This window comes from Argopecten irradians, chromosome 3 (assembly GCF_041381155.1).
Source record: "Argopecten irradians isolate NY chromosome 3, Ai_NY, whole genome shotgun sequence".
NCBI lineage: Eukaryota > Metazoa > Mollusca > Bivalvia > Pectinida > Pectinidae > Argopecten > Argopecten irradians.
This window is the reverse complement of record NC_091136.1, coordinates 2,388,091-2,407,613: the sequence shown is the minus strand read 5'-3', so window position 1 is coordinate 2,407,613 and position 19,523 is coordinate 2,388,091. Positions and strand designations below refer to the sequence as shown.

Genomic DNA, 19,523 nt, shown 5'->3' with positions numbered 1-19,523 from the left:
ATTTGATGTAAAATAATCTTCTATAACTAAAACAAATATTTGAAGACAATATCAATTCTGATTTTTTTCTAAATAAACTAAAACACTTCGTTCTTTTTAGGCCATCACCCCCCACGGAGTACATCCATGTCAGTATGTTAACACTGAACTTCATACCACACTGCATGACTCGACGCTAAAAGTCGCTCTTTTTTAACCCAAATCTACATTAAACTGAAACTAGATTAAATCCTATATGTCATTTTAACTAGTACCTAAAGGTGTCGTCTTTCGTGTTGGAGGACACACATAACTTGTATGAAATAGAGCGAGGATATCACCTATCTTATACATGTAAATAATCCTATACCCCATACCTTACAACGCAGTATATACAGGATAAAAGCGTTAAGCTTACGCTGTAGTTGGAAAATGAACATTTTTTAAATACGCTGTTATATAACGAAAATCTGATTATAGATTGCACGATGTAGAAAATTATTGGAATCAAATTTTATTTCATTTTCAAATCAAAGTGCGAAAAAAACATTGGTTTATTTTGAATCATGTTTCCACCAATTTGATTCTGGCTCATCTTTAGAAATCACAGTGTTGAGATCGACAAAGTGTATGGTTAATTATGAAGAAATTTATTAATATAAACATCTTTATTTCTGAGAAAGGGTGATGATACAATAGCCTTATTGCTTCTTGTTGTTGATAGCATTTACCGTATTTAACTGAGAATATACTACGAGCAGAAAAAAAATTAAATTGGAAATGCTCCAAGATCACAAATAAGTTTACGATTTTTTTCTAAACATTCTCAACGAGTAGAAGTATAAATGCTAAATTGGAAATCCTCTAAGATCACAAATAACATTTCCAATCGTTCTCAACATTTTACATTGTCATATCCATTAGAAATCAAGTTTCAGGAACATCACACAGTACTTTGTCATTTACTTCACGATACCCTTACCTGCAAAAGAATACAAGGGACATAGTATGATTGTAAATACTATGATGGAATTTAACGAAGATTCGTGAAATTAAATACAACTCTTATGAATGACGACCGGTATCAAAAGAAAGAAGAACCGCCATATACATACTAATTCAGTAAGCGATTTATTGGTATATTAGTTAGGATTTATCATAAGCCATAATTCAGGATATAAAAACAAAATATTGTCGACCTTTTGCGATAACATTTGCCAGTTGTTTATGGTACAGGAAGTATATCGTTAACAATCAAAATGTCAACAACATACGTTGTGTACTAGACAGAATTCAGGAAATGCAGTGTAAATCGGGAAAGCTATATATGTTGACCAGGGTATGATGTAGCTTAGTAAGGTCATGACCTAATTAAAGGGTTTTCACGGTATCGAACTTCCTTCCTGTTTAAGTTTTCGGGGAATTTAGTAGACCTATAGTGTGCAGTGGGGCGTGTCAATGTCAATAAACATGCAATTGATGGATATGACAAACTTTGTTACACCGCACATCAATACACACACAGCTGGTAAAATCACACTAACACATTCAATAATTCAGATCAATTTTGTTATTTAATACACCTAATGTTTTTGTTTGAAAAAAAATAGTTGAGAATTTTCTAACGAAAGTTTACGTGTGTCTGAAATAATTGAGATAATGTATACAGTGGACACTGATATAGTATAAGTGTAGTGTGAGGGTGTGTATATGTGTGTCGATCGAGTGGTATACAGTTTATGGACAGCCGGGAGTGTATACTGACTCGTCGCGGATAGAGTCTTCATCACCGCCAACAGGAGGGGAACAGTTGATGCAGAGGCTGTGAGCTAGGCACGCGCCATGGTAAGTCTTGTGACATTTGACCCGTGTTAGTCTTGTAAAATGTCTGTACTTATGACGTAGACGTGACGAGGTGAAATTAAGAGCATTTCGTCCAGACGCATTTACTACTTTAATTTAAGATAGAAGTTGACATTACCAATTGCAGGTTGATCATATAACAGGCATATTTTATACACGTTCATATAACAAACTATGTAATTTATAGTTGAAAGATTGTTTTCAAGTGCTGGGCATTAAACATATCTTGCTTGTTTAGCTAGTAAGAATGTGGGTTTAATTCTAAACAAGAGCGGAAGAGAGGAATCTGCCTTAACGTGCCAACATGTGTTTGATGGTTGTGTACCGTAGTCAACCCCATGGATCCTACTATCTATAACACTTTCACCTTTGGTCTTGTATTGAGCCGACAACTTTACACTTAACTGTGTTTTGTTTGTTTGTTTTACTCACGTGGGTTCCCCTCTTTAACCTATCTCGTTTTCACTGATCTAGGCCTGCGCTTTTAGATATAGTGGGGCTAGATTACGGCTAGTAACTGCCAGTTGTTAGTTTATATAACGCGCGTGCATTACGCGTACTCTTAAAAGTATCCTCGTGAAATCTAATAGCTGTACATAGCCATAGTTAGTGACAAGATGTATTCGTCAAATACTGTCGATGTGAAATAAATATGTACAATTCAGTGTACATGCTATGAGAAGCATTATTTACCAACTGAATGCTTCAACGCAGGCAATCTTTTCATTTGTGATATATGACGAAATGTTGCTCGTCCATGCATAGCATTCTCTATATCTTTCGATAACTCGTTTTGTAGTGTATCTGTACTTCTAAAATAGATGGTAATGGGAAATTGAATACATCAATAAAAAAATCTGTGTGATGAAGGCAATGTGTTGCATGGATCAAGCTTTGTTTGATTTGCATTGTTTATATCTAACAATCTGTCACTGCACAAATATGTGCATGGGCAATGCTGTAGACATAGTTGTTGTATGAACTGTTCAGTACAATATTATAGGGTGAACACGTGTTAATAGGTATGGCATTATGACAGAAGTGCATGTATGATGGTCTTACATAATCCACAGCCGTCGGGGAGTCATACCAGACTAAGGATATTTGTTTACACCACAACATATTGCTATAACTTATATCCTTTGTTGTTGTTTTTCATAACCTAGGGGACTAGACACCAGTCTCTAGAATATTAAAAAATCACTTAATTTGGCTTGATTATTTTTGTCTCTACTTGTCTAAATCTGATCCTAAGTTTCTAAGGGGATATACCCTACAAATTTACCTCGTCATTGCACTTGAAGAGTGTAGAGTAAATTTGTGACTAATATGTTCCTTTGTATCTAACAAAAGCATATCTGTTTATTTGCATACAATATTGTTTGTAAAAATGCAACAAATTGTCATGAGTACCAAATCAGCTAATTGTTATAATAGTTGTTCTATTTCATGTTTGTTTATAAACAAACACGCTATTTATTGTACATTGTATATCATATTTCAAAATCCCATGCCTTTATTTGCTAAATGCATGTTGAAACTGAAAATATAACATTTTATTTAGTGATTGTAACTATTTAATACCAAGAAAGTCGCATTGACTTTAAATGTAGACACTTTTAAAGATATTTTTTTCAAAAACTGGTTTATTCGAATTGTATGGCAAAATTTACAATGGTGAAACGGAAACATTGTAAACTTTTATTTATAAAAGTAATACTGTTGCTTCACGGAGTCAACTAGATAAAACATGAAGTGCGAATTCTAGATTTTCGTAAAATATGAAGACAACATAAACTACTATTAATCTATGACAAAAACAAATGAATATTTATTTACTAGATAAAAGGTAAACAATCGAATGTCTCAGATCTTTATATAACTTGATATACATAGTGTTTGGGAAACGCAAAAATGAGGCCGTTATAAGGAACAAAGAAGTACATTTTCTCTATTTTATGAATGAAGTCCAGGAAATGTATCCCGATGCAAAATGTGAAATGGTATTTATAAGCAAATAGAAAGATGCACAAGGATCCCCAGATTTGAGCACTTTGAGAAATTGTAGTGCACTTTGAAGCTGTCTCCCAATAATTAAGTTGCAGATATTAAAGGGTTTACTGAACGATTGGGGCATTATACATCAAAGATATGACTTAAATCGCTAAATGCCAATTTGATGATTTTACTGACACTTTGATATGATATGATATACAATATACATTCGTAATACGTTTGTACCTGTTGATATTTGTAGGCTGGTCTAGACACTATAACACCAGAACGACTAGCAGGTAAGTCTGATCATACACTTACCTACATCCGTTTGTGTGTAGAAACTTACGATTGGTCGGGAAACAGGTTATTGTGCTGTGTCATTTTAATAACCTCATCTCAGGTTTCACGATTGTTATATAGAAACAAAAGCTGATGACTCATTCCTTACAAAATCTGGTAAACTGAACTGTTATATAAGATCATGCAGTCTCATGTATGTATAGATATTGCATACTCTTATACTATATATATAATTTATCGTCTATTGTTCAGAGTCTGTTATTATAATAGTTTATGTTTTATTTTCATCTGCGATACTCAAAGTTGTAACTATAGTCTTATATTTGCAATTGATCTCATTTCCCCATTTCCAATTTTTTTTAAAGCCCACCAGTTTAGAGTCATATTTTTTGCGTGGTAACCCAAACATAGAATTAACGAACTACCATTAGTTACCATATATATTGTGTCTGTTGCAACTAAGATCTGTGAATTTAAAGTTGTATGGTCTGTGACTTCCTGTATTTTTGGCATAGAAAAAACATTTAAAGTGTTCTACATATTTTTCTCCGCTTCTCTAAGTTTTTAACTTTCCATATTTACCGACTTTTGTAAGAAAGTTGTTAAACAATTAAATTTTTATATTGATTTTTAACGTGTATAAACGTTTAAAATATCTCGGAAGAGTTCAAACTGTTCCGATCTGTACGGGTATTGCCGGTGTTGACCACATGGTACTACTCGGGAGGTTCCGATCTATACAGGTATCACCGATATCAGTCACATAATGCAATTCGGTTTTCCGATATTACCCGAAAGTTTGAAACAAACGTGTGACATTTACCACTACGTCAATAGTATATTAGTGCTTTTATGGATCTGAACCAAGCATACATGTTCACACATTGTATTGTTTACGACAATTTGTGTTGGTGAAAATTACAAGAAATACATCTTTATGAGACTGGCAATAGCTATTATGATGTCAGCCAATGGAGAAACAAATACAGTTTGATTGACGTTGTAGAGTACCAGACAGTGTGAAACTAAGAACAGTGATTGAAATCAACTGAAAACTCTTATCGATGTTGAATTTTATCGCGTTGTCACATGGATGTAATTAATTTACATCATTATTTGAATTCTATTCAAGATGTTGATGTAAATGGTGTTCTTTTAAGTTTTCAAAAAACCAATGAAATATTAATCACATCTTATCTTAATCCTAGATTTTTATCGTCCAGCAGAAATGCCTATCTGTAGGATAGAGAGGTCTGCCAGTCATTATATTTATGACCCCATGTTAGAGGTTGTGGGTTTTAAAAGCACGATGAATGTACCGCTGATAGGCGGGATACCGTGTTTATGGCTCCTTATACAGCGATATTTCAATGTAATTTTTATGATTAAAATCAGAGAATAAAATAACGCGCCATATATATAATAAAACCAAAAATATGTGTGATAATGCCGCGTAGACTACATGGAATGTTAATAAATTTCCGTATTTTTATTCCGCGTCAATAAGTTTACAATATATGATAAACTGATAAATCTTTTGACGTTAGCATACCAATAACACACACATGTACATACGTTTAGACGTCGAGCAAAAGGTTACGGTATCGATAGTAAATACATAAACAGTAAATGGCCGGGCACCCCTCGGGTAAACATATATATACAAACCTATCTGATAGCTTATCTTCTCCATTAAAACTAGGCAAACTCCATGTATTGAATACATGTGGTTGTAAACGTTTGTTGTTATGAAGACGCCTGTACTTTTAGCTTTAGATCCATCAATGTCATTATATAATACTAGCTATAAAAATTATGTGTGCGCTAAGCATGGGCAGTTTCATTCCTGAATTATTTAAATTCCGTTTCAGGGGTCTGGTCTAAACATAGACTTCCCCAATGCAGACATTAAGGTATTCAAAGCTACGATCTAAACGTCTTTTTGATAACAAGGAAAAAAATCATAAAAATCAACAATAACTATGTATAGTAAGAAGCTCCCCTCCCGGAAGTGAAAACGTCTTTCACTTCCGTCGACGACACATAACTGCCATACAAATCTAGGTCATTTTCATATAAATGTCCACTTTAATGAGAGTTATTACTGTTTGAAAGCAATAAGTTAATTCAGGTTAATTAGGGAATATGTTATCGGTGTTACTAATTTTATTTGTCTTTTTCCTGACAGACTACAGAGAGACGTTTGACTTATTTGATGAGAATAAGGACGGAAAGATTACAAGAGACGAACTAAAGAATGTGATGACGAAACTACGTCAAAATCCAACAGATGACGAGATCAGAGATATGATTAACGAAATCGACTTAAATGGTAGCTGAAATATATTTTTAAATATTTTAATAGTTAATGATAGCACCAACTTATATGAATGTTTTCTTCCCCTGAACTCAATTTACTTATGGTTGTGCTTGTTACACATTCGTAACGTTCATATCTTGAATATTGATAAATGATGAAATTGTAATAGACAACCAAAGATATGTTTTGGAACTATTTTTTTCTTGGTACTTACCTAGGGTACATATCAAATATGTTATAGACCAAATTCACATAAAAATACCACACGATAAATAATGTCGATGTGGCACAAAGTACTTCTATCAATTGATCTTCGTGAGTCTTTACTAATATTGTCTGATCACAACACGTTATCGAGGTATGCCGAACGGTATATTTCCATAAAAGAAACAGTCTCGTTACTGGGAAATTCATTAACAAAGTCATCCCAAGCTAACTTTAAGTGCTAGCTAGCAGAAGTAAGGTAATGACAAACATATGGCCATCAGGATTACCTCCCTTTGCCCGTCTCGTGAAAGATCTTCCGATAAATACCAATAAGAATGTAAATTGTTAGCTGAAAGTTTCACGTAAACCAGTATGTCGACTTTAGAATTTGTAATACATGTATTTCTTGGTTTTCCTTCTTTGGTCAGTAGTATCGGAAGATGTAACACATTACGCAATTATCATAAATTTATTTTTTATAACTATGTTCTTGATTCGTTGATAATTTGAACATTGTCTGCTTATTGATTTTATTTGATATTTCATCATTATTGAACACATTTAGATGAGTTTGGATGTCCTATCCTATACATATGTACCGTATTTATGTGCATAGTGTTATAAAACAAACAAACATTGGTGAATTTCACTCTCCATTGAATATTCAATTTTTGCAATCTCATCTTTGTTGGTAGAAAATGGAACGATAGATTTTGAGGAATTTCTGACGATGATGCATAATAGTTCAAAGGGTGACGCAGAAGAGGAGTTTCGAGAGGCATTCCGAATGTTCGACAAAAATAACGATGGGATGATTGACGAGGATGAATTGAGGGAAGTGATGACAGCTCTCGGAGAAAGACTTACGGACACACAGATAAAGGAAATGATCGTAGAGGCTGATCTTAATGGGGACGGTCTCATTAATTACCATGGTAATTATAAAGTAGTCAACTAGTAACAGACATAGGGAATAGACCAAACAGCATTAAAGTACTCCCATTATCATTATTATCTTGAGCCTAACAAAAACGAAAATTTATCAAAATAGAAAAAAAGAAAAACAAAAACAAAAACAAAAACTTAAGAATGTACATACAAACTGGAAAATTGGGAAATACGTTAAAAATAAAAATATCAATTACAATGTAGTAAATAACTTATCCAATGTAAAGACAATCTTAATGACATTGTTAATGATTATTAATCTTGTTTTTTTTAAACAGTGCTTTATTTCTGATATGATCAAATACATCTTGTATGTACAGCACATTTTATACAATCTATATTCCTTTCGTAGAAGGACTTTCACACAATTTTCATATTTTATAATATTATTTTTTAAAACAAAATTATATCTCTCTCTCTTTATTACTACCATACATCCAACATCCTTATATTATAAACAATCACACTAAATATCCACACAACCAACTTTCTTAACGTGACTACAACCGTATTGTTTTATACAAGAAAAAAATAATAACAGGGGAGACAACTCCTTATGGTAAAAAAAAATAGAAGGGAAACAACTCTCTTCAAATTTACTTTAGTTGCAATTTAATATGATACAAAGAATATTTATATTATGATCTGTGTTACTAATATATATGAATACAATCATTACGGACACATTAATGTATTTCCAGGTGACAACTTTTAGTCACCCTTTGTCTTCCGTCAACCAAACTTAGTGTGTTGTCAAAGTTATCATTTGAACTCAAAAGCAGCTTAAACAACGGCCAATGGCAATCCGATATAAACTGAGCAAATCTAGATAGATCATGTATTCGTATACTAAGGTTCTGAAGGTCGAATCGAAAACCACAATGATCTAAAACTTCAAAAGTTATCTTATTCCAATGATATGGTAAAGAGAAAAAGTTATGCTTTGTCCCTGTTGTCTTGTGTTACATCATATGTAGGAGGTAAAATTTGCAATATATTTAGTTTATGAAGCGGTGTTTAGTTTGTTTTCACATCAAATAATGACATGGTTAGAATTGTTCATTCACATATTAGTCGATTTGGCCTCATGTCTCTTAGGGACAGAGCAAAATTAGGATTGCAATTTGAAAAAGAAATATATTTATAACTCGTGGTGATAAAATCCTAGATCATTTGAAAAATGATGAATTCAATGAATATGACGTGTTATATATATCCCGGCAACTGGTAAAAAGTGCTAAATAGTTTTAAACAAGAAGCCTATTATTGACCATTACACGAATTAATTATACTAGATCCTTATAAAACAACTGAAGGTTATCTTGAAAGTCTATTTCCAAAAGATACTCATTTATTTAGTGTTTCTGCATATTTCACAAATAAACAGGCTCACACAATGTCTACATATTGATGTGTTTGGTCCTACCATGATTTCCATATAACAAGACATATAAAACTATATCCATAACATATAAAACTATCCATGATACCAGATGATCATCAAGCTCACTTAAGTCTTATGTTTTATCTGCAGTTATACGTACTAGATGAGTTACATATTTACCTCCCTTACATCGCTAACCTTTCTTTATTATAGAATTCAAACTGGTAATGATATCGAAATGACATGGGAACAACGAAAAGGACTTCCTTATACAGGCCACAGTTCGTGGAACATTTCACCGAGGATTCCTCCTGGCAAAGTCTCCGAATGTTTATTGAAACCTGCCTAAATCGACCTTTTTATGAGGGATATGGCGAATATGTGTTTTCATTATGATGGGGATGTATTTATAAACGTTTCTTTTCATCTATTATTTTAGTTTACTGGAGATTGGGTCATTGAACCATTGAGTCAAATATAATGGAATCTTAAATCTGTCATATAATATAACTAAATAGGAGATGTAGTTCCGACACAATGCATCTGTCTATATAAAGAAATTGTTAAAAAATGTTGAGCAAGCACGATTCCTTTACATACTTTGAGGTAACGTGTTCAATTCATAATAACATGTGACGTATGATACTATATACGAATCTCATTTTAATACCCTGCCTTATGTACTTTATATGTCTTTAAGGTATAATTATGAATGACCTTAGAATATAAGTTTATGTAGGTCAAAATATTTGGAAATGGATGGGATAAAACATTGATAAAATGGAGAAAGGAGAGGGGTTTAATATTGAAAAGCACTTGTGATTTATATCCTGCGTTATTTATTATTTTATATGCTACTTTGATACATATCATTTTCTGAATCGCACTGGTGATCGTTGGTAATGATGTATCATTTTTTCATGATATTTCCAAATAACTTGTTTTGTAAATCCTTTTTATTTCATCATGATTAATGTTGTTCATGATTTGTACATTATAAACCTTTTGCCCTTTGAGAGGTGGTGATTTTGTTCGTTTTGCCTCTTCATGTCTTGTTCCGTGTGTTGATCCAAGTCTGATATATACCGTTTGCACCTGTAAGGCAGCTGTTCCCGTTATTTGTATCAATACGATTCCATTGGTGGTAAGATCGCTCTACAGAGTTGAGACCTAATCAAATGAAAGAAAACACATACTTATTCTTATAAATGAACATTTGTGTACTTCGTGCATCCTTCGGAAAATATATAACTATAAATAATGCAACAAACTGGCCTATAGAAGGAGTTGAAGGAATGTAACAAATGTTCATGGACTGTTGGATTGAGAACCCCTAATGTAAGAGTAAAGAATGAACAGTTTAAGCATATCCAGATAAATAAATTTGATTCACACGTGACAATTCGTTAGCTAACGTAAAGGGCCCAGTAGTTGAATGGATGGTTAGTTTCATTATGCTGCAAAATTTGTGATTATATCTTCACTAAACTCAACAAGTAAGTAAAGAATGGAAATCTTAGAGTTCTTCCGAAATTTTGTAAAATTTGTATTACCACAAATGAGTTTAGCTTGATTTGAAAATTGTAGTTAAACTGTGATAGCCTAATCGTATTTTGAACAACTGGGCCCAGATTTTAGGAAAATACATTAAAAATTATATGGAAATGTTTCAATTGGATTTCAATGTTTTATTCGTATGTGAATAAACTATTTGTCCACTGTTTTATTTTCTTCATTTAAATTTGCTTGCTTTAAAATTGTTTTTGAAAACAATTTTATAAAAGTCTTATAAGATGGACAGTGACAAGATGATACTAAACTGGACGTTTTCTTATGGTGGTTTTAAATATATTACTTATATCAGTATGATTGTTAATGCCTAACCAGGATGCTAGTATGATATTAGGATGGCTAATGTTGACAAGCGCAAATCTAAATGTCTCGAAATCACGGATTCAAATGTTCTAAACAATTACTTGAATAACTCATAGAGTCCAACAGCCGTGTGTTGCAGTTGCCAGGTAATGACCAGTGGTCGGTGGGTATTTTCTCGGGTTCTTCAGCTTTTTTCGACTTATTCAACACGACATGTCCTCAAATGGCCCTGAGTGAAAGTTGCAATAATATGTAGTATTCATTAAGAAATAAATGCCACCGACAAAATTTCACCATGGAGACATAAACTAACTATGATCACCAACATAATTGCTTCTTCATCTCATTTAATCGTGGTTTTAACTACACCGTTTTTATCAGTTACAACATCAACATTAAATGTGTAAAAATAGATATAAGGATATACATAAATATTTAGGACCAAAATAGTAATAGCAATAGTATGGTCCGACTAGCATATGAGCCTTACAAAAATGCATGAATGTGACAGAGCTTTCAAAATCATTGCATATTCCGTTAGCATGCAATACTCAGAATTACTAAACGTACGCGAAAATATATAAAACTATATCATTGTTGTTGATAATGGCCTGGATATGGCATTAAGTTTAGATATTCTAACCCCAAATACCTCGACCTTCCAGATATCTTCCAGACAAGAGTGTGTGGAAAGGTCTATAAACGTCAGCATGGAGACGCCCCTTACGAACCAGTATTCATGTAAATCGACAGACCTGCACATTCCTTCTAAAAACAAACGCCATTTGTTAATGTACCTATAGTCGTTAAGCATCAATGGAAACAGCTATAGGACTCAGTAACTACCGTAGTAACACAGTCCATTACAGATTCCACTGGAGTACTTTACATCGGAATACATTGGAAATGCACAGAAAATGGAAACTTCGCGGCCCTGCAGGTAGGGCGTTAGAATGGTACCTGCTGCCCCTGTTGAATAATCGTAAGAGACGACTAATTTTAGAATATTATATTTTCTCTTCTTTTAAACTGATTTTTCTTCCTTACGTCTCCTTCGACACCATCCGTCGGATGAGCGCTCGCCCCTGTGAGGTAGACTCTGGCCGAGACACACCATAATCTATAAAAGTGGTAGTTTTTGCTCATGTTTAGCGCTCAGCAAACAGGTAGTAGGACGACTTGTTCGCCCATTGTCAGTATATTGTGACCGGATGGGGTGTTGCTTGGTGTCTTCGCTGGTATACTTCAGTGATATAGCACAATAAAAAAGCAAGAGTTCAACAATTCATAAAGACACAGCACAAATATACCACAGTCTCCCAAAACACGAGACACACACAACATAATGCGCGTACGCTGCACACCGCGTCATTGGGAGGCCGTTCGTACATGACCCTGGCTGTTAATAAGACTTTGATTAATAACTGTTGAACATAAATTGTAACAATAACACCATCGCATTTATAGACTTTTAATAATACGGTATTTAAACACCAGATGCATGGGTATGACTAATTAAAACAGCATTGAAAGAGACAATGAGTCCGGCCGAAGGAAAACTTGAGTTGCACTTAAAGTACCCGTTGACTTCACGGTTTGGTCGATACACCAAATATCATCTGATACACTCCATAATGTAATAGATTTGCAGTAGAAGAAACAAGCTCCAACCCTCCTCCCCCCTCCCCCTCCCCCAATCCAATAAGCATTGGAATATAGATATGCATGTAGAAGTCCACGTGAAACTATAAACTTCCGGTTAGTTTATTATCTCCCTTACATTTAAGGTTACATAATACCATTTATGAACGTAAGGCATGTGTGTGATTGAAAGTGTGAACGACGAATAAGTCTCCCCCTGTGAGAGGACAGATGTGTATTTTGCTGTTATGCTTATTATAAATAAACATTTATTTTGAAAAAAAAAATACTCTGATGTTAAATCAGTCATTTTTTAACTATATCATAAATGCATGAAAACACGCACGTGTCGCCTCTTCTATGGTCTGAATGGAATACTTCGTGCGAGGTTCATTCCATTTTCCCAGTGTAATGCCAAGCATAACTTGACCGATTTATATCATTGACAACAATTTTGCCTTCTGTTTTATGACATACTTTCATTGCAATATGTGCATGCTGTATGAGAATTAGCTAAAGGTTACATTGTATTTTCCTATCTGGTTGTGTCATCGTACTTCTCTGTACAAGTTTTGTTTCCCGTTTTCATTTAACTCTCGAATTTGTTTACGTATTAAGGTTTTAGACCATTGTAATAACAAAGTGTCTGTCATACTTGGCTAACATCTTGGTAATAAAATATAAGATTTCTACTCAAATAAAGAATTGACTATTGTAAAAAAGGATTAGAATATACCTATTTTATACAAATTCTACTATTGTAAATCCGAGCCCATTTAATGTATTTTATTGTAAGTCAGAAGGAGTCAATCAATCATTTTTGCGCAAAACAGGTGTCTGTGTAACACGTTAGTAAATGGTTTTTGGTCTAAATCACTTCATCGTCATACGAATTAACAAAGAACAAACATAAATAAGTATTAATTTACATTGTACTGATCACCTGCATGGGATTCATGTTGACAAAGGCACAAGTTAAACAACATTTAACTATTCAACTGTAAGTACATTGTAAAATGCACCTATGCTATTTATAGTCTTGAAAACTACTGAATCATTTGTTTAAACGGGAAAAAATACGTCCTTCTTTTTAGATTCTAAATTTGAACATTGCTGTTACTCAAACTATTAACTTATGAAGCCTTTATTGAACCAAAGAAATTAGAACTAGGTAATGAGGTTTACAATATACTTGTATAAATGATGTTAGAACTAAAACAGCCCACAGCCTATTATCTATGTCTGTTCGGTATATGTCTACTGGGTATGGGTTCAGTCTGGAAATACGTTCTAGATCTGACGTACCTAGTCTTCCTGAAAGTTAAGTAATCATCAGCTTCCATTGATATTTTTATCTGATGTGGAAATGTGCATGTTGCTGACATGTTGATGATGTTTACAATTGACTTGTCGAGTATTTACCTTATCCGTGCAGAGGCCACAATACCTCTGTAACGAATCTGTCAGACTCGTTATAGTCTTGTAGCGTGACCTAACATATAAGAAGCCTAGTTTGTTTAGGAATGAGATTTCTTTTAGATAAAGTGTTTGTACATGGAGATAATTGATTTATAATGTCAGCGCGTAGTTGACTCCCAACCTACCGCTGTTTGTTTATCATCTGTTTATCGTGAACACACATAGCTTCATTGTTTGTATATATTTATATGCATTTCGCTTGATTCTTTTTCAAATGATACGTTATTTATAAACCAATCTAAATGACAGTACACGTCTTTCTGTTGAAACCCAAAAAACGCCAGGTGACTGAATTTAGCTGCGGATTCGATTCGTTAATGGGGATGGAACATTCATTAAAGATATTGTTGTGCAGACAAACCAGATTGCTAATTTTTAAGGCAGTCGATCCCTCTATAATTTAATTTCATATGTTACACTCATTTATATTGGTAAGATCATTGAAGTTATTTTCCATAGCCGAAAAAATTGTACGCCAAGTATTATGACGTCATACATACAGAACGTTTTCGCGGGGAATTTCAAAGGGCCACAGTCATTGTTCAAACTGAACTATTGGATAGATATCACTGCGCCACAACTCCATTTGTTTTATTGTAAAAGTAAATAAAATCCCCAAAATGTATGCCTAATTAGTACCTGAGGGATTTATCTCAATTAAATTCTAAGTATTATTTTCAACATCTTTTGGGGTTATGAAGTCATAGACACACACACAAAAAAAAAAAAACCCCAAAAAAAAACCGCAAGGACATTCTTTTCAAAGATGCTTCACGTCTTTAAATATCCTTCCGTTTTTTATCTGTGACTTTATAACCTAACAAGATATTGAAAATAATGCTTAATAGGGCTATTTACAATAAGCGGTATACGTATACGCGTAAGTATACGGATACGTATTTGAAGGGAAGCAATCATTATTTGTACTTTTTTTCTAAATTTCAAATTAGACTTATAATTACGTCACAGGATAGCCACTTGCTTGAACTAGAATGCACTATCATTGCATGTAGGTACGCTAGTAATTAGTATGGTTCATCATGGTTCCTGATTTCGATCATGTCGCTTGACGAGCCCGCTATGCAACAGTGAGCCAAGCGAAGAGCGACAATGAGTAATTCGAAAAACACACTGTCGCATGACACATTATCGCTCTTCGCATGTCGCACTGTCGCAATACGCCATGCGAAGAGCGATACTACAACAGCGTGTCAAGCTAAGAGCGACAGTGCGACAATTCGCCATGCACCAGTGGGACAATGAGGCGTTGGTGCGATCACAGGTGCTCGTTTCTAATATAAGTATAAGTATAATACTTGGTCAAGGTCTATAACTCGGCCGGCCATATAACACTACCCAATTTCAGAAAAAGTATGATTATTATCCAACCGTATAGAATATGATAATAGGAATACTCTCAATCGACAGCCAGATAATTTATCTTTAATTTGGCATATGATACAATATAAATCACGCCGTATAAATGTCACTAGGTATCCAGAAACATCGGAAAACAGCCAGATTTCAACTGGTCGGACACTGTGGTGTCCTCCGATAAACACGCCAGGGCTCTAATGGGTAGCTCAAAAACCACTGCATGTCAACATTTCAGCTTCATGGGAATTACAGTTTGGTAAAAAACAAACTTACCGGTATGTTAGTGTTTATCTATATACCATCCATTTGCTCAATACAGCCTTTTGAAATTTCCGATTGAAAAAAATGTGTGTCTCTAGCCGTCATGTTGATATGTGTGTAGTACATTTGTTTTCTCGGCGTTGATTGGTCAATTAATTTTCGAGAGCCAATCAACGCCGACAAAACAAATCTACTGCACACATACTTACATGGCGGCTAGAGACATAAATTTTTCAATCGGAAATTTCAAAGGGCTACGTTAGGCAAATGGATGGTATTTATCCATGGATTTACTAACCGGTAAGTTTGTTTTCTACCAAACTTTCATTCTTATGACGCTGAAGTGTTGACATACAGTGGTTTTTGAGCTACGCATTAGAGTCCTGGCGTGTTTATCGGAGGACACCACAGTGTCCGACCAGTTAAAATCTGGCTGTTTTTCGATGTTTCTGGATACCTAGTGACATTTATACGGCATGATATATATTGTATCATATACCAAATTAAAGATAAATTATCTGGCTGTCGATTGAGAGTATTCCTATTATCATATCCTATACGGTTGGTTAATAATCATACTTTTTTCTGAAATTGGGTACTGTTATATGGCCGGCCGAGTTATAGACCTTGACCCAGTATTATACTTATGTTTATATTAGAAACGAACACCTGTGGTGCGATAATGCGTTGTCGCATGGCGAATCGTCGCTCTTCACTTAGAACATTGTTGCATGACCAATTGTCGCAATGTCGTATAGCGTATCGTCGCACTGTTTCATGGCAAAGCGCCGTACGAAGAGCCACAATACACCATATGACAATATGTTTATCACATGGCGCATTGTCGCATGATGTATTGGCGCACTGTCGCATTGCGCATCGTCGCTCTTCGCTTGGCGCATTGTCGCACTGACCATCATAATGTTTGGTTCGACGAACCACAACAATGACTAGCATGCAGTTCCGCTCCTTTACGGTGGTATACAAGTAGAACTAATATACGTACCCGGCCTACTATACCTTTCGGCCGGGTACGAATTGGTCCCTATGCGTCGTAGTGGAGCACTGCCTTCGAAAATCACTCGGGCACAGTTTTCTATACTTTTTTGTAGGTTTCCAATTATTTTATGCGTATACATGCATTTACATATTTTGTTTTGTCCAAAACAAACATAACTTCCATTCTTAATATCTACCGTTTCGCTTTCAAGACGTCAAATTCGCAATTTGTGGACTTGCCGTAAATATTCCCTTCAGAAAGACCTTCATATATATCATGTAAAAAATAATGCCTCGATAAGAATTTGATATTTCATGTAGTTCAGTTTTATTCACTAGTAAGTAAGCGATATCAATCAAGTATGATAAAATACAAAGAAACATTTTAATAATGGTTTGCATAATCATTACTTTGCTCCATTAGCAGTAGTAGGCACCAATTGTAGCTCTAAAGACGACACCGTTTTCTGTCTAAAAGTCTTTTGAGCTACAATATTGCAGTTAGTATACAAGGTACACACAATAGTCATGTATATTCGTGTATTCTAAGTCAAACAGGTAGCTATCTGCAGACTACATTGAACAATACACGCTTAGACATTCACAACCAATCAAATCCAACCAAAATAAATTACGATATTATTAGTCTAATTATAGATTTAGAAAACTTAAATAATGATTGCACGTATCCGTACACTTATGCGTATACGTATACCGCTTATCGTAAATAGCCCTAATAAGACACACACAAAGCAAATACGATATATGGAATTTGCCGATTCTAAAGTTTCCAATGCCTCCACTCTTAGGCCAATCAAGGTGTGTATCTTGAATCATGCTGCACTCTTTGCTCTGGGGTATGTATACAGTGCAGGTAATTATTTCGTAGCTTTCTCTCCGCCGATATATCGGTCTAATGAGTACTGCTTTGAGATGAAAGACAAGCGAAATTGTTCTAGGTATTAGATATTACCGCCAACATATTGACCCAATAATACAAAAACATGTATCAACATGTTAAGGTTTTTAATTAAACAAAGCGCCTGGAGTAAGTTTACGATGAAAGTGAGTGAATACAGTTAATGTACCATCGTGGGCCTGAAGTTAACAACAATAAAAACCGATTTCGGTGAATGAATACTACAGAAACGCAGAAAACATTATACATGTCAGTTGTGTTCTTTGGCATTTTTAAAATGTTGGTTGACATCGGCTTCATTTTCTTTTCATAGCAGACGGAATGTTTACTCAGAAACAAAATGGCGGCTTTGACAGGTCCTCAAGTTCATGCAAGCTGAATCACCGCAATATATCCTACATAAGATAGGTTAAGAAGAAACAATATGAAACTTTTTAGTATTTAAATAAAATCGGCAAAATCTAATCAAACCACAAACATAAATTATATATATATATATGAAAAAACACTCGTTGTTGATTATTGTTTTAAGACGAATCACGTAATGATCATGGGAAACCCATAAGTTTAATCACGTAATGATCATGGGAAACCCAAACGTATTTTATGATAACATCCTCTAAAATAAACAAAAAACCTAAACATGTCATTTTGACTTAATTGTATTAATGCATGGGCTGCGTTAACACAGAATTAACATCTCTGTGTATGATCTAAAAATCTGGTTTATGTAATAGATAACACCCGTTTTTATACATACTCAAAGGAATTATCACTGCAATATATGTCCTAAAATAATATCCAGTGTCTCTAGTGAATGACGTCAGGCGTGACGTAATATCACAGCATTGCGCATGTCCGAAAATTAGCGGTACATTTATAAGGTAGTATTTCCTTTATAGCACTAATGAATTGCTAATTAATAATAATTTACAATTTTGTTTGATGCGCTAAAATAAATACAGGTAACACAACGAGTAATTGTCGGATATGGAATTTATTCCTCACAAGTGAGTTATTTTTTTTAAATTAACAAAATACATGAGCTTAAGCGAGTGCCTATTGTAACTTAAAAAAACAAAAACAAATTACGAGTGCTGAATAAATTCCATATCATGTGTCATGTAATCTGTTTCTAAACTCACAGTTACGATGAGGATAAGGTACAGTGTATATGACGAGATATGCGAATAAGATGTAGTGATATAACAATTTTTTTTTCATTTAACGTATATATTTTTTTTCAATATTACTTCAACAGTATCACAATCATTGTCGGACTTTATAAAAGCATGCGTACCACAGAACCGTGCCGCTTACTTCCCGCCAAAACATCATCAAGCCATTGTAATCAAGTTCAAGTTCATTTCAGGTTATTTTAATCTACCAAACTCACTAGTAAGATCATATATCACACGTTTCACGTTTTTGACACAACGACCACGTCACAAACTGCACGATTTCCAGCAGCAGTTTTGACGTCAAACTGCGATCGCAACATAGAATGATGTCATTTATGATTGATGACGTTGGCGAATAATGACGTAGCACTGAAACCAGCCAGTCAGCATGCCCACAGAGTTCATTCCACGTGTGGAATAAACAAATTGCTAATCAAGAACTGTATCGATTACTTGATATTATCTTGGTAGAAGTACGTTTATAGTACGGTGCATAAGGAAAAGGTAAACAAACAAAAATCCAACTTTCGAGAAATTGTTTAGTGCATATTTTTAGCATTTTTAGCATAACCAATCAAAACCATTTCTGATATAATGGTATACTGAAATAATACTAAGGAACCTGATACACACTGAGTTGTACTGACAGCAAAGGAAACAAAGTAAGAATATTTTTCTCTTACTATACAGAACAATGTACACATTCTGCCGATAGACATTATATAAATACGCTATTGTGGCGCTAAGAATAAACTGTAGTAACACACTAATCTATTTTGAAGGCGAATAGAG

At 34.2% G+C, this 19,523-nt stretch overlaps 1 protein-coding gene across 1 annotated transcript; it reads left to right on the top strand.

The window, feature by feature from the left end:
• Positions 1–1,595: 1,595 nt before the first annotated feature.
• LOC138317272 (calmodulin-like) lies at positions 1,596–10,722 on the top strand. Its single transcript, XM_069258832.1, has 5 exons — positions 1,596–1,824; positions 4,100–4,136; positions 6,329–6,472; positions 7,363–7,602; positions 9,213–10,722. The coding sequence occupies exons 1-5, from the start codon at positions 1,822–1,824 to the stop codon at positions 9,239–9,241; spliced, it is 453 nt and encodes a 150-aa protein (XP_069114933.1). The 5' UTR covers positions 1,596–1,821; the 3' UTR covers positions 9,242–10,722.
• The last annotated feature ends 8,801 nt before the right edge of the window (positions 10,723–19,523 follow it).

Bases quoted from the DNA above. Each gene is read 5' to 3' on its own strand.
- LOC138317272 (XM_069258832.1), top strand. The intron at 4,137-6,328 runs GTAAGTCTGATC...TTTTCCTGACAG, and splicing joins AACACCAGAACGACTAGCAG to ACTACAGAGAGACGTTTGAC. The intron at 7,603-9,212 runs GTAATTATAAAG...TCTTTATTATAG, and splicing joins CGGTCTCATTAATTACCATG to AATTCAAACTGGTAATGATA.